Here is a 15523-nt window from a genome sequence, read left to right on the forward strand (position 1 = left end):
AAGTAACATTTTCTTTTCTTTAGCTTAGTTCGTTGAAAGAATACGGTATAGAATGCATGTAATATACAAAACGTGTTAATCGACCATTGATGTTATCATAAGACTTCTGGTCAACAGTAGGCTATTCGTAGTTAAGTTTTGAGGGCGTCAAAAGTTATATGAGGATTTTCAACTATGCGGTGGGGGGGGGGGTCAGTGCCCCAACCCCCACATCGTTCAAAGGTCCACTGTAATAATAGTTCTAAATACCTCCTAAACTCAATTTAATTTTCTTTTCACCATAACCCTCCTTGTTATTGTAATGTAATCTCATTGTTATTGATGAGAAAACAGGCTCATGGTGGTTAAGTGACATACCCAAGCTCACAGAGTTAGGGAATGGGCTGAACCAGGCTATCATTCAGACAATCTAACAATCTGACGGTCCGGAGGAAATCCCAAGGATTTTCCTCTTGAGTTTCGTGATCACCACTTGATGCTGAGAGGGGAAGCCTCTGAGGGCTGGCTGGGTAGCTTTCTAAGCAGTAGCATGGGCAGGGGCTGTTATCCAGTCATTTTACTGTTCAGTGGGACTGTTTTGAAACAGCTTTTGGCAGTTTATGATTTTGAGAGCACAGCTTACTACCAATTTTAAATCTTTGTCTCTTTCATCCTTTTTCCTATTTGTCAGTATTTTACTACTTTCCTTTAATTCTCGGCATTTTTAAAAAAGATTTTATTTATTTATTTGAGAGTGAGAGAGAGAAAGCACAAGCAGGGGTGGGTGGGGAGGGGCTGAGGGAGACGGACAAGCAGAGTCTGTGCTGAGCAGGGAGCCCGATGCAGGACTCAATCCCAGGACTCTGGAATCATGACCTGAGCCGAAGGCAGACGCTTAACCGACTGAGCCACCCAGGCGCCCCAACTCTTGATATTTTATAATGAACATAGTTACTCTTTAGGATATTTCTCATCCAAACATCCAAATTATGTTATGAATTTGTACCAGCTTTAGATGCCTATTCTAGCAATATTTGAGGGATGATGTTTCCTGGAGATGCAAAGATGAATAAAATAGCACTGGATTTAGAGTGTGTCATTGTAGATGATCAAGGAGTCAGTCCACCAGGCTTTTTGAATTTCCTCTGTATTTTTTTTTAAGATTTCATTTATTTATTTTGAGACACACACACACACACACACTCATGCATGCAAGTGGTGGGGTAAGGGGCAGGGGCAGAGGGAGAGAGAATCCCAAGCAGACTCCACACTGAGCGCGGAAACCCAATGCAGGACTTGATCTCACGACCCTGAGATCATGACCTGAGCCGAAATCAAGAGTTGAATGGCTTAAATGACTGAGCCACCCAGTGGCCCCTGTTAGTTTTTGTTTTTTGGGTTTTTTTTTTTAGGTGTGAACATGGAATCCTTGAGAATTGCACACCAACCAGCAACACCAAATGTAGAAAAGGTTATTATTTCTTTTTATGATTATATCCTCCTTTCTCTCACCCCTACTGTAAAATATGAAGAAAAGCCAATCTCTTTTGATTCTTTGAGAGTACTCTGTTCACTCTTAAAGACTGCTTGTTTTCACATTCCGTGTTCAATGTTTCTACCTACAGGATCCAGCTTCAAATTTCTGTGGTTTTTGGTCCTAATCCCGGTTGTAGTATTGGCACTATTTTGGTGTAAGTTCTTACTTTGTTCAAACCACTGCTGATTGAAATAACTTGGAAAGTAGTTATTCACAAGAATTCCCCTCTGTCTCCTACCCATAAGAAAGCTCCTGCCAGGTAGGTGGCTCTGTTATATTGTTAAATTCCCGCTGCTGAATGCACCCCTGAGAGCTGATAAGAACTAGATGATATCATCCCTCGGCTACTGTTTTTGAGGAGTCATTCTAAAGCTCAGAATGGATATTCCCATCCTCCGTATGAACAAGGGTAGGTTTTCACCCCGGCAGCAGCTGAGTGGGTCAGAAGCAGAAGGAATCTTTGACTGCTCATTGAGATGGCCCCATAAAGAACACGAGAAGAAAGGATCTTCCTGGGAAAGAGTGTGGGGAACACTTTATAAGTTTGTCCTCTTTGTGCCTCCTCTCCCTTGTTCAGACTCCATGGTTTTTGTGTTTTTACTATTATTTCTCCATCTTAACTTAAAATACTGTGGCAATAGAACTTATGCTAGGGTTACTTAGCAAAGTCAACAGGTAAGCCCAAATTGGGCATAATCATGATGACCATAGAAAAACTTGGAGGCATCCAGTTTTTCCTCTTCCGTTGGAACCCATCACTGCTTCTCCAGATCAGGTGAAGATAAGAGGTCGCCTTGCTTTTAGAGGCTAAAGATGCACACTCAGTGCTTAAACACGATCATCGTGCTTGGAGACGTGTCCTTTCTTTCATTTATCCTGACTTCAAGGCGTACACGCACTGAGTGTATACTGTAGGGATTTGTGAGCATATGTACTTGAATTTCTGGGCCTTGAATGCCAACTTCCCATATCCTGTGGCTTCTGAGTCCTGCCACAGGCATGCCCCCCAATTCCATTCTGGTGACAGGGAGTCGTGGTGGACATATGGTGAGTCAAAAGCCAGCTTCAGGCTAGGCCAGTGTGTGATCATGGGATGGCCAATTAAAATGTGACATATCTCTAGAACATTTGACCTCACGGGGTGGGGTTTCCAAAATCGGGACAATGCTGCCTCTTGGGGTGTTGGTCACTTTAAGTTTCAGTGAATTTCTCCTTCCTTCTCCCACTTCTCGTAGTTCTCACAGGCTTCCTACAAGGCTGAGACCTGAGTCTGACAGAAATGTCTTTGCTCTTCCAGGGAAGTTAAGACGGCGCAGGAATAAAAAGAATGAAGACCCTGGATTCATAGCCTCAACAACTGTAGGTGTTGAAACATGCATCCGCTTTCTTAAGAAAATGGAGAAAGTAGCAATTCAGTGTTTTATTTGCTCCTTGTTTTAAAACAAACATTTATTGCGAGTGCGTGTGCATGGATTAGAGGGGCATCAAGAACGGACGAAGATTTGGTGCCCAGTTTATAGAAAGCTCCTACACAAATAGCCTGAGAATTAATCCACAAAGAATACGAGAGTGCTAATTTAGTATTCCAGCAAGGCTGGAACTTGGCAGAATAAAAATTTGAGTGGAAAGAGAATCCTGAATCACATCATCTAGCTAATCTTATACATCAAGCTACTGATTATACTCCCTTCAGTATTAAGGAAGAATTAGACAATTACATTTAGAATATTATAAATAGATGTTTATTTATCTTGCTCCTTCCCTCCATTTTTTGTCTCCCCCAGGAAATGATGCCAATAAATTATGCAGGTAAGCCTTCTATCACTGTATTTCACGGAGATGGCTTCCTGGGGAGTTAACGGGCCGATTTCAGAGTAAAACAATATTGCTAATTTCAGTGACATATTGTGGGGTCTCTTCCTCGAGGTTAGAGTTCATTCTGCTCACCATCAAGGGTTTATCAGACAGTGTGTTTGACTGCATAACTAATACTCATAGTTAAAAATAAGTTGGGGACCAATAAAATGCCATATTCTGAGGCTTAAGAGCATTTTCCTTCACAAACAGGTGTCTTATAGAATTCCTGCTTAAGTTGATTTAGGGACTAAATAAACTGAATTGTAGACTTGGTTATTCCTGGTGTATTCCTGGTTCTGGTGTATTCCACGATTCTATTCAGTTCTGCTTCTCTCTACCTGTGAGTCAGAGAGAAAATCATAAAGTCTTTGCCTTCCTTTTAGGTTTGTGGGTAACTGATCATCAGATCCATAAAAGAACATTAGAGGTGATCTTTTCCAACCCTCTTATTTTATAGCCAAGAAAAGAAGATAGAGAGATGTCATATATCTTGCCCATGTCATAGAGCAAATTACTGGGGATCCAGGAGGGGTTGGGATTAGAACTTGGGGGGTTCTGTTTTCATTTTTCCCCAACCAGTTCTTCCAATCTCTAGGACTTAACCAGTATAGAAGAGAAATAAACATGGTTTTCAATAATGAGACTTTCGTTTTGCAAAACAAATTTTCAGAGACTGTCCTCTATTTTTCAGACATCGACCTGAGTAAATATATCACTAGTATTGTTGAACAAATGACAATAACTCAAGTCAGAGAATTTGTTCGGAAGAATGGTATCAATGAAGCCAAAATAGATGAGATCAAGAATGACAATCTCCAAGACACAGCGGAACAGAAAGTCCAACTCCTCCGTAATTGGTACCAACTCCACGGGAGGAGAGATGCATATTGCAATTTAATTAGAGGCCTCAGAAAAGCTAATCTTTGTGCACTAGCAGAGAGAATTCAAGAAATGATCCAGGGGGACATTACTAGCTAACTTGAAAATGGAAATTTCAAACATGAATGTAAAAGACAAAGCTTGACCAAAAGTGGAAAACAACTAACTCAGTCCTGAGTATTATATGAGCCAATATAAGAAAAATTAGTGTGTGACTAAGTTCTTACTAGCTGTGGACTGTAAACATTGCTTGGCTTTTTAGAGAGCATGCATTTCATGTGTTAGATTTGTAGAGCTAATATGTTACATTTTTTAGATTTTAATATGTTTACAGGTTCTAAAGTTCTCAGGATTCGGATCTCAAGGATGTTGGGAAGACAGACCCAGTTAAAAGGATTGTCGTGTTATGTGTGCAAATTGTGTGCAAAGGACAAAAGATTAGGAACACGCACTAGTATCTAACAGGAGGGTGTGGGTATGAACGGAATTGGTGTACATGAATACAAATGTCTACCCGCAGGTTGACTCCACTCAATGAATCGATAGAAGTTGTGACTTTTTCTTGCAATGTCACAATTACTGGAAAGGCAACTTGGTTTCTGCATTACCTCTCCAGCTCCGTGATGACTCTAGAGATTGTACCATATTTGTGAATTTTGCAGCTCTGAGAGGAGAGGACCCAAGTCAAGCTTGCATGTGCATCTGAATGCAGGATTTGATAAGGGTCTGATCTTTGCACAGATTATTGGCATTTTGGTGTGAAATATTTCAATTTTGAATTCACGCAGGAAATGCAGACTGACTTATAATACTTGGGTATTTTCTACTTGAATGCCATTTTACTGGATTGAGATAATCCACTTATTTCTCAGGTGTCCAGACATTTTCATCAAGAAAATGTTAACAGGGCATTGTTGCTTCTCCGTTTTCTCCCTGATATGTGTCTTGATTGTACGTCCTCACACCCGGAAGGGCTGTCTAAGAAACACGTAATGATCCCCTAAAAACCAGGGCTGCCCGTAGAAACTTCTAGCCTGTTTTGGAGAAACTAACTGCTCTTCCAGAAGGTGGTTTTGTGGCACATCAGGAGCCCATGAACACACCAAAGTTGATAACGTAGATTCTTATTTTGTCCTGTTCCTCACAAAATGCTCGGTTACTCTCTCACTACTCACTACAAATGTGTCCTCTCTCAGTACAAATGCAGCTCATACACAGACAGGGGACGGCCGCTTCCCTGTCGCTTCTGAGACAAACAAGCCCCTGCCCCCACTGCTCCTTCCTCACTTTTTCCATTTAAACACTTCTGGAAGTTGGTATTAAATATGAGTCTTAGTAAATACTATTTATATTTATATAGATCTAAATTGAAGATGGGTACAAACTGAGGCAGATATTTAGAACCACCTAAAGAGCTTCCGTTGATGGAAGATCTCTTTTCCTTATGTTTGGAAATATAAAATATTTAATTAAAATCACGTTTTGGGGGCGTTTCTGGTTATGTCTTTTCTGGTGGGGCCTTGCTTTTTGTTTTTGTTTCCCTGTCCTCTACTGCTAAATGTAACCTGTTTATGAATTTCTAATTCTCTCTTGGGTCTCTTAGAAAGTACTTCCTTTCTAAAGCCCTCTTAGTAGTTCCATAATTCCCTCCATAGGCTGTTACGGCCAAGAACACCCCTCCCAAACAGGACCTAATTATTTGTCGTGGGAGGATATATTACAACAGGATTGTATGTCAGGCACTGAATGTGGATAAGAAATATTCAAATATTTCAAAGGGTAGGTTTTATTGGTAAGAAAGCTAATTGGGCTGCCGGCCTCCTCCACCTGTGCGCACGTCGGTCCACGGGAGGCCCGGGGTGGGGGGTGGGGGGCCCAGATGCCCCGCAGGCGGCAGGGAAGCAGCAGCCCCATCTTCAGAAAGACGAGAGGCCCACAGCAGCTGGGCCCGCCTGCGTTTTCGTTTCAAATGAGATACAGCATATTTTTAATAAAGAGCCATACTTTTTTTTAAAAGTTTGAGATCTGAATGTGATTTCTAATTGTATCAGACATTAATGTTTTAAAGCTATAACAAAGTTTAAAAAATTTCTACTTTTTGTTTTTCATTTATTTTAACTGTCCTTTTATCTATTAAAATTTGTTCTATGTGGATGGGGACGTTCGGTTTCTCCTCTTAGCCTTTGTTTCTATAACCAGAAATAAAATTATATATTACAGAAATGGAAAAAAAAAAAAAAAGCAAGCTAATTGGGGGTTTTGAAAAATGTTCCTTCCTGCATACTTTCCATTCGGGCTACAGAGATAGACCATTGGACTAACTCTCTCTCTTTTTTTTTAATTTAATTTTTTAAAGAGTTTATTTATTTGAGAGAGACAGAGAGCATGAGCAGGAGGAGGAGCTGAGGGAGAGGAAGAAGCAAGGGTGGAGGGGGAGCTGAGTGGGGATCGCGGGGCTCGATCCCAGGCCCCTGAGACCATGACCTGAGCCAAAGGCAGACGCTTAACTGGCTGAGCCACCCAGGCGCCCCGAATTAAATTTTAATAATATATTCCATTTAACCAATTATTCCCGAAGTTTTCTCATTTGAAGATGTAATCAATATAAAAACTACTAATGAGATAGTTCACATTCACTTTTTTCATACGAAAGCCTTCCATATTCTGGTGTGTATCTTACTTATACTTAAAAGCACATCTCCGTTTGGACTAGCCAACATTCCGAGGTTCAGCATGGTAGTGCCACTGTACCAGCTAGCTCAGGTCGTATCTTTGTGAGGGCAGGTCGAAAAGCCCTTGAACCCCATGGCTGGTTTAGCCAGGCTACTTCCTGGGTCTGCTCATCGAGGTCTCTTCATTCTGATTGGTTGGGACGCCGACATCGTCCATCCCTTTGTCAGTTTTAGGAATTATGCTGTTTACAGCGCCCAGTAGTTGGTCTTTGCCCGGCTCTTGGAGACCTAGCCCCACGTGAGAAAAAAGTGATTAGCCAAAGACTCCAGAGAATTGCTGTACGGATCTCTGGAGCTCTTGTTTCTGGGTAGCTCCTTCCTTCCCAACACTCTGTACTGCAAAGCCTGGAGCCTCAGCCTCCTGAGCTCCAGTCTCTGGTCCTCAACTCGAGGAGATGACGGTGCTCTGCTTAGGGTGTCCTCCTGGGCTGGAAAGTGCCCCTGGGCTCGCCTTCATTGGTGTCTTTCCCCTGAGAGATCACAGTCTGGGCCACCTGTTGTCCAGTTTTCTGGCTGGAGACAGAGAGCAGAAGGGCAAGTCTGGTCCTCATTATTCTTCATGGCCAGAAGTAGACGCTTTACTTCGCAAGGTGCAGTCCAGTTAGAGAACATCTCGTGCCCACTCAGTGAGTCCCAGCCAAGAACTCTGGGTTCCTTTGCGAGAGAGGGGGAAGCTGGAAAGGTCTTTGGTGTTGGTGTGAGGGGTCTTTACCCCAGGGTTTCACCCGAGCATGACTGCTCACACGTCCACAATCACCTGAGCCACGTTTCCAAGTCTGAGGTGATCCCTGGGCTCCAAATCACCCTCATTCTGGTGAACCTGGTCTGGTCCTCTCTGTGGTGGGCATCCTGCGTAGGAGTGTCGGTCACGTGCTGCAGGTTTTGTAGAAGCAGAGGTCGGACCGTAGGGCGAGGCTTGCTTACTCAGTAATGCTCTGGCATACACAGGGAGTTCTCGAATGTCTGATTGCCTCAGACCCTTTTTCACTGTTGAACCATCACGTTTCTGTACAACCGTCTGGATAAGGCATATAATCAATGCAATCTGGAGAATTTTCCACCCTCACTCCCGAGTGGCGATTTATCTGGTTATAGAGTTTTATACCAGGCATCTTGCAGTTTTCCCTCAGCACTTTGAAAATACTAATCTACTGTCTTCTTGTATGTATGGCTGCTGAAGAGATGTCTGTTGTGGGTCTAATGATGGCACTAAATATCACTCCTCCGTAGGCAATCTTTATTTTTTAACTCTGAGAACTGTCAAAGCTTCCCCTGTCCTTGTCCTTGGCATTCTGCAGTTTCACTATGATGAGCTTCACTGCGGACTTACCTTCACGTAAGGAAATTTTCCGTGAGAAAGAGAAGTCTGAAATGTTTCACCATTTCTAGAAAATTCCCAGCTCTTTTCTCCTTCAGAAGGGTTTCCTCTGAAACTCTTAGCATTGTCTGGTGAAGTTTCTTGAATTATTCTTCATGTCTCTCCATTTTTATTTTTACTTCTTAATATAATTGTCTCTCTAGGTTGCAATTTGGGGGATTTTCTCACTACTCTTTCCCAGTTAACTTTTTTTTTTTTGCACTGAGTCAGATTAGAGTATTCTACCCACTGAACTATGTATTTTGCTGTCTTGTTTTTCATTCTGAATATTTCTGAGCTTTTCACATTTCCCATTGTACTTGTTCATTTCTGCTTTGCTTCATGGACAATTTATTATAATTTAACAGATCTTATCGCACTGTTTATGTCCTTGGAGATCTTACACATCGTCATTTTAAAGTCCTTTGTAGGGCTGCTTTGTTATCTCCACGTTAACTGTGCTGATATCGTCCATGCTGGTCTTGTAGTTTGGCTTTTCCCGTATGAATTTTGAACTTTGTAGGTTCATCTTGAATGGGAGAATTTCCCCCCTCTATTTCTCTGCATTCACCTCTCCCTGACTAGTAGTTTTGTGGTTTCTTTCACAAGGCCTTTCAGAGTCCCCAGGGCTGGAATAGGACTTATAGAGCTGTTTTGGGAACCACACCCCTTGATGGCACTGGGGTTACTGCAATTTCAGTCATGAACCTGGGGGTGACTCGGCTCAGCCAGTTGTCATGAGGTCCTGTGTAGGTCTTCCCAGCTCCTTCGGCCCATGGCTTCACGTAATCCAACATCTCAGGCAGTGTTTGCCAATAGCTTCATGTTAGCTGTCCTTCACGAGTCAAGAAAGCTTTACCACGGTCCCTGGGTTTAAGAAAGGAGCCTGGCCCCTGTATCGTGCCTCAAGAGGGGCACATGTATTTTCTCCTAAATGAGGAGCGAGCTCTGCGCTTCTTCCAGGCATCGACCCAATTAGGTTTTCATATGTGCCCAGGTCACTGTCCTGCAGGGAAGGAATGATCTCACTCTTTAGCTTGGCTTTGCCTTTTTATTTTCCTTCTTAAATGCTTTATGCATCGTTGCTGTTTGTTCAGATGGGAAGGGAGTTGCCCCCAAGAAATGAACTTACATTTAATGAGAGCAGTTTTTTTTTTTTAAAGATTTCATTTATTTATATGACAGATAGAGAGCACAAGTAGGCAGAGGGAGAAGCAGGCTCTCCGCTGAGCAGGGAGCTTGACTCGGACCAGGACCCTGGGATCATGACCTGAGCCGAAGGCAGACGCTTACCCGATTGAGCCGCCCAGGTGCCCCTGAACTTACATTTCTCTGGTAATTATAAGGCCCCACATTTGTCACTAGAAGATCAGAAACAATGTTTTGTTTTGTTTTACATTTGTGAGTTACGTTTTTGTGAGTTACACTTGTAACTCGGGTTGATTTTAGTTCCATAGGACCCTTTGGCGGGAATTAGGAGAGACGAAGAGAGGCTATGGGGTTTTTGCGTAGACCTGAGTGTTAGTTACTATAGGGATGAATCTAGAGTCATACAGATCTAGAGTTAAATACTGAGTTTCTCCATAATGGTAGAAACAAACGCTTTCACCTCTTTGAGCCTTACTTTCCCCACCTATAAAATAGGAAAAAATGTTTCAACGTTTTTGTGTCTTAGGAGGATTAAATAAAGTGTGTATGAAGTACATACCACAGCACCTGGCTCTTTACTTTGAAAGATGGTAACAAAAAACCCAGCTCAGATGCTTAATTAAGCAAAATATAAATTGATTGGCATAGAAGTTTCTGGAGGCTCAAAGATATTACTTGATATTACCAGAGGGGGGAGGAATTAATTACATTGTGCAGATACTGCTGACTTGGCATTTTTTAGGTAGAAGAAATCAGCTTAGTATGTAAGCAAGTGAATGTAAGGGGCCTTCTGGAGGTTTTGTTGCCAACTTTAAAGTCCCACATTTAGTTTCTAGTCACCAAGCTAAGCTTCAGGCTGGAGACCTGTACCATCAGTCAAGGCCAATCCGTATCTCCTCTCCTTCCCCTGGAGTGTCTAAAGGGAGAGACTGGCTTCCAGGCATCAACAGCTATCACTTCTCTTTATGTTAGTAACCAGAGGAGACAAATCTAGTGGTAACATCAGCCCCCTTGGGACACAGGTGCCTCCAGTCATCAACCGTGGGCTCTCACCTGGCCACAAACCCAGACGCGTGGAGCTGGGCACCACGGGAGCTCCCGGACTGGACCGGACCCGACCGGGAAAGCAGACACTCCCCTCCTTCTGCTCACCCTCACCTCCTCAGCTCTGCACCCAGAAGCCCTCTCCCTCTCCCACACCTCCTGCCCACCCAGATCCTTCTCTTTTTCTCTGCCCCATTCTTTTGGCGTGTTCCTTCCCTTCTGTCTTTCACATCCTCCGTGAGGGGGAGCCTTGCAGGCCTCCCTACTGTCCACGCCCAGTCTGTCGCCAGTCCTGTTGGCTTGATGTCTAAGTAGCTCTGGGATCCAGCCCTTTCACCGAGTGTTGGCTGCCCCACCCTCTCCCGGGCCTCCCTCTTTCCTTGGATTATTGCAACACCTTCTTGATGGGTCTCACTTTCGCTCTTGCCCCTCCACCCCATGCTCCCAACAACAGCCACCACAACCTGATTATATTGCTTCCCTGCTTAAAATCCTCTGTGACTCCCGTTGCTTCTCGAATAGTCTACACTCGGGTTGCAAGTCCTGCGAGATGTGAGCATGTGTGCCTTTCTAGCACCCTTTCCCAACACCTTCCCCTCTCTGGTCTAAGGCCCCCGGCCATGTCAAACCATTTATTTTTCCTCAGAGCTGCTGTTTGTCTTTGCCTCTGGGTTTTTGCTCTTTTCGCTTCCTTCCCATTTTGTCCCCCTACTTCCAATTGAGCCCTCGGGGCTCAGCTGTAAATGCTACCTGCTATGGAATTCCACCCTGATGCTGTCTAACCCATGCACCTCCGAGGTATTCGCATATGATGCCCTCTAGATAGCTGTTTGTCTCCCTTGCTGGGCGAGCGAGGCTGGGGCGGCTGAGGACGGATCATGAACGACACAGAGTAGGTATTCATTCAATCAGTATTTTTTGACTGAAGCAGTGAAAGAAGGAATAAATGCATATCTAGTCATTTGTGTTGGTTTGTGACTGCCTTTCGGTAGAAAAATTATAGTGAGTGGCTGATCACTCACTCTCCAGGGAGGCTGACCTTTTTCTTAAAAAAAATGATCACCTCATTACATTATCACATGTATCCAAGGCCCTTCGAGATGCTTCCCTCCCTCTGTGTCCTTCCAGCCTCACCTCCCACTGCCTCCTCAACGCCCCCCACCCTGTTGCTCACAGCATCACTCAGTCAAATGCTGCACCCTGCGCTCTGCCCCTGCCCCGAATTCGGTTCCTCCTCAAAGCTCCAGGGAAAGCGCTACATCCTCCAAGGGGCGGTCACCAACTCCTCCAAAGCCACAGGTCTCCTGAAGTCATAATGACTGCCTTCAGGACCTCCCCTGCCACCCCGGCAGGCGCCCCAAAGTATTTGACTGGCTGCGAATATGTATGCATCCGTCAGGTCCTTCAGGGCAGAAAAGGAGCCATCGAGAAGGGCTTAAGAGAGCAGGCTCTGAAGACAGGGCATTTGGATCTCTGCCATTCCTGCATTTGGGACCCGGCCCCCTTGGACAAGTCAGTTAACCTCCTTGCACCCAGAGCGCATAGAATGGTGTCCAGCACATGGTAAGTGCCGGACAGAGCTCTCCTATGAGGACCTCAAGCTCCAGGGTTGCACAGGCCGCGCCCAGTACTGGTGCATCAGCAATGTCACCACGGGACCCTCGAAATGGATGCTCCAGGAGACCACACCCAAAGCCAGTGATGTTTGGCCATGCCTCGGCTGTCACACAAAGCAAGGACTTGGCTGCCAGCCCCCGGGGATTCTTGGGGCCCCTGCTTTAGAGATGCAGGAGAAGTCAGCGAAGTGGCCACTAGGAGGCAGTCAAAGAATACGCCAGGGGAAGTGGTCACAGATAGAAGGATGCCTCTCCCTTGCCAGGCCCGCTCCCTGCTGCTGCAGCAAGGGTGACGGAACAGCGGAGCCCCCGGTGCGGGAGACCTGTCCTAACCACGCAGCAAGTGGCAGCCGGGGGTTTCTTGTCCTCTGTGGCATCCTCCCATGCTTGCCGCCCACTGCGCTGAGTGTACGGCTCCCATTCTCAATGGCAGGAACTTTTTGTGTGTGTGTTTTGTTTCTTTAAATAATGTCTGCACCCAGTGTGGGGCTCGAACTCATGACCCCGAGATCAAGAGTCACCTGGCCTTCCATCTCAGCCAGCCAGGTGCCCCAAGATGGCAGGAACTCCAGGTCTGTCTCCGACACCTGGCACCCACGTCCTCCTCAGCCTGCCCCCAAGCCCAGCCCATCACATTTGAAAGTCTCCCCAACAAAGCTAAGACACTCAGCAGTCCAGCACCTGACCTAAAGCCCGTCCCTCCCTGCACCTCTTCTTGGACTGCTTCGGACGTGGAATTCTCTTTTCCATCTTCTAAGGTCAAATGCCTCGAGGCTTTGATGAAAGCCATGTGTCCAATGAAACCCTCCCCAGGGTCTCGGGCTGAAGACGCCTTTCTGACTCTGACATTCTCAGAGCTTGGGCCCCAGCCACTTATCAGGGCTGGTATGCTTCCTCCACTTTTGTAGAGCGGATTAGAGACGACTGTGCAAAGCACTTAGTACAGCACCTAGCTCACTCCAACATAAAATCTGTTTTTACAGTTATCTACATCCACTCTCATTGAAATTGATACACAGCTTATCAGCATAAAAGCAGGAAGGTAGGGATTCTGTCTGACCAATCTCCCACGTGTAAGGATTTATGAAAAATTTCCTGCACAAATGACCACACAAATTAGAGAGCCAGTCGACCCCTAATTCATCGCGGAAGCAACGTAAGGGGCAAATGACTCCTTATGGGTTTTTTTTTTCCTGTAATTATGATTGTGAAGTACAAGCCAGCAAATGCACTCATTGTTTTTTCTCCTAATTTTGAAGCCAGTATAGTCACTTAGAAAATTCAAGTATACAGGTAAGTGTAAGGAAGAAAGTGCAAGTTAACCCAATCTCACCGACCAGAGGTTATTATTCATGAATCTGCAAATATCTACGCACACAGAGTTAAATAAAAGTGATCTACCACATATGCTTATAACGTGGTTGTTACTCAACGATGGGTTATGGATCTTGTTCCATATTAATAAATATAAAAATATCTTTTTGATAGTTAAAAATATATAATATCCATTTGGGCGGCATAGCATTCTACCACTCTGAGGTATCATGCTTTACTAAAATACAGATGTTATTCATTTTGCTAAAATATATGTGTTGTATAGGACTATGAAGACATTTAACCACTACGGGCATTAGCACTTTAGTTCCTACTTGACTTACTTAACCTTGAACTAAAGGCTTGGTTGTGGAGGGTGGTTTGCCAGGGTGGCTCAGTTGGTTAAGAGTCCAAATCTTGATTTTGGCTCAGGTCATGATCTCAGGGTTGTGGGATCGAGCCCGGCATCAGGCACTGTGCTCTGCCTGAGATTCTTTCTCTCCTTCTTCTGCCGTGTTCCCCGCTTGCATGCGCTCTCTCGATCTCTCAAATGCATAAATCAATCTTAAAAAAAAAAAAAAAAAGACTGGGTGGGGAAGTGCAAGGAAACAGTTCTCCAGAACTTGGGGGTCTGCTAAGGCGGTACCCTGGGAGTGAATGGAGTGTCTCCGGGTGGCTGAGGAATGGGAAATCCGGGACAAGGAGTGGAGGAGAACAGGTGGGTGCTGGAAATGGCCTTCTCTAAGTAGACATATTTGGGTCAGCCCTGCCAAGGTTTGGGTCTTTCCAACGCTCAAACCCCAAAGCAAGCCTCAGCCAAGTTCAGAGATGCAAGGTCTGGAGCTATCCCTAGCAGAATGAGATTATTTCCACACCACTCAATGCTAGGCAACCAACTAATGAGGAAGTTATTAGGAGGAGGAAAACAAAGAAAAAGTAGATAGAGAGGGAGAAAGGAACTTTACTGAGTGATGACTATGCACCATGCTATATGCTTATGTGAAAAAAGCATTGACAAAATTCAACATCTACTCATGATGGTATTTCTATAAAACTGGAAATAGAAGGAAATTTCCTCAACCTGGTGAGGGATATCAAGGAAAAACTTATTCCTAACATCATAGATAGTGGGGAAGGATTAGATTTACATTATCTGGCTACTCCTGGCTACCCAGGTTCTGGGTTGGGTTTTTTTTTTCCCCCAGTACCAATAAGTTTTTATTTATTCATTGTATTTTCCCCAAGGTAAACAGAGAAGGGGAAAGGGTCAGCATATGTGTTACCAGACAATAGCAAGTGGGAAAGGAAGTACCCAGCATAGCAACATCAACCATCCAATAAATACTCCTCGAAGAGGGAGTCACTCAAGCCCACAGAGACTCAGTCTGCTGCAGGTCAGAAATGCATGGAGGGGATCAGGGAATGAACAGATAAGCACAAGCTTTCCCTCCCCTACGACCCCTCCCCACAAATTCAAGACTTCACACAGAGCTTTGGTTTCTAGCTGTAAACATGGAGCTACATAAATAATCTTGTGGGGCTACCTGGCTGGCTCAGTTGGTTAAGCGTCCGCCTTCAGCTCAGGTCATGATCTCAGGGTCCTGGGATCGAGCCCCGCATCGGGCTCCCTGCTCCGCAGTGGAGCCTGCTTCTCCCTCACCCGCTCCGTATGCCCCCTCTCTCTAACAAATAAAGTCTTTTTAAAAATTCAGTTAAAAAATAATGAAGACAGGAGCAAGATGGCAGAGGAGTAGGAGACCTGGATTTTGTCTGGTCTCAGGAATTCAGCTGAACAGGGATCAAACCATTCTGAACACCTACGAACTCAACAGGAGATCGAACAGGAGAGTAGCAACAACTCTCTGAACAGAGAAGCGACCACTTTCTGGAAGGTAGGACGTGCGGAGAAGTGAATCCAAGGCGATATTCGGGAGGATAGACGGCGGGGGAGGGGGCCTCCGTCGGCCGCTTCTGGCAAGTGCTAGAGTCGCGGAGCACAAAATCGGACCTTCTAGAAGTCGGCTCTGCCGAGGGACGTCGCTCCAGTGGCTAAGCGGGG

At 44.8% G+C, this 15523-nt stretch overlaps 1 protein-coding gene across 1 annotated transcript in view; it reads left to right on the top strand.

Moving 5' to 3' along the window:
- FAS (Fas cell surface death receptor) overlaps positions 1–10046 on the top strand; it is a 36459-nt gene extending 26413 nt beyond the window's left edge. Inside the window, exons 5-9 of the mRNA XM_025851013.2 lie at positions 1392–1450; positions 1605–1670; positions 2814–2875; positions 3301–3325; positions 4065–10046. Coding sequence (XP_025706798.1) covers positions 1392–1450; positions 1605–1670; positions 2814–2875; positions 3301–3325; positions 4065–4351 — 499 coding nt within the window. The 3' untranslated portion in view covers positions 4352–10046. The remainder of the gene's footprint in view (positions 1–1391; positions 1451–1604; positions 1671–2813; positions 2876–3300; positions 3326–4064) is intronic.
- The last annotated feature ends 5477 nt before the right edge of the window (positions 10047–15523 follow it).

Source organism: Callorhinus ursinus, unplaced genomic scaffold (genome assembly GCF_003265705.2).
Source record: "Callorhinus ursinus isolate GAN/ISIS: 27379988/994484 unplaced genomic scaffold, GSC_fseal_2.0 scaffold32, whole genome shotgun sequence".
Taxonomy (NCBI): Eukaryota; Metazoa; Chordata; class Mammalia; order Carnivora; family Otariidae; genus Callorhinus; species Callorhinus ursinus.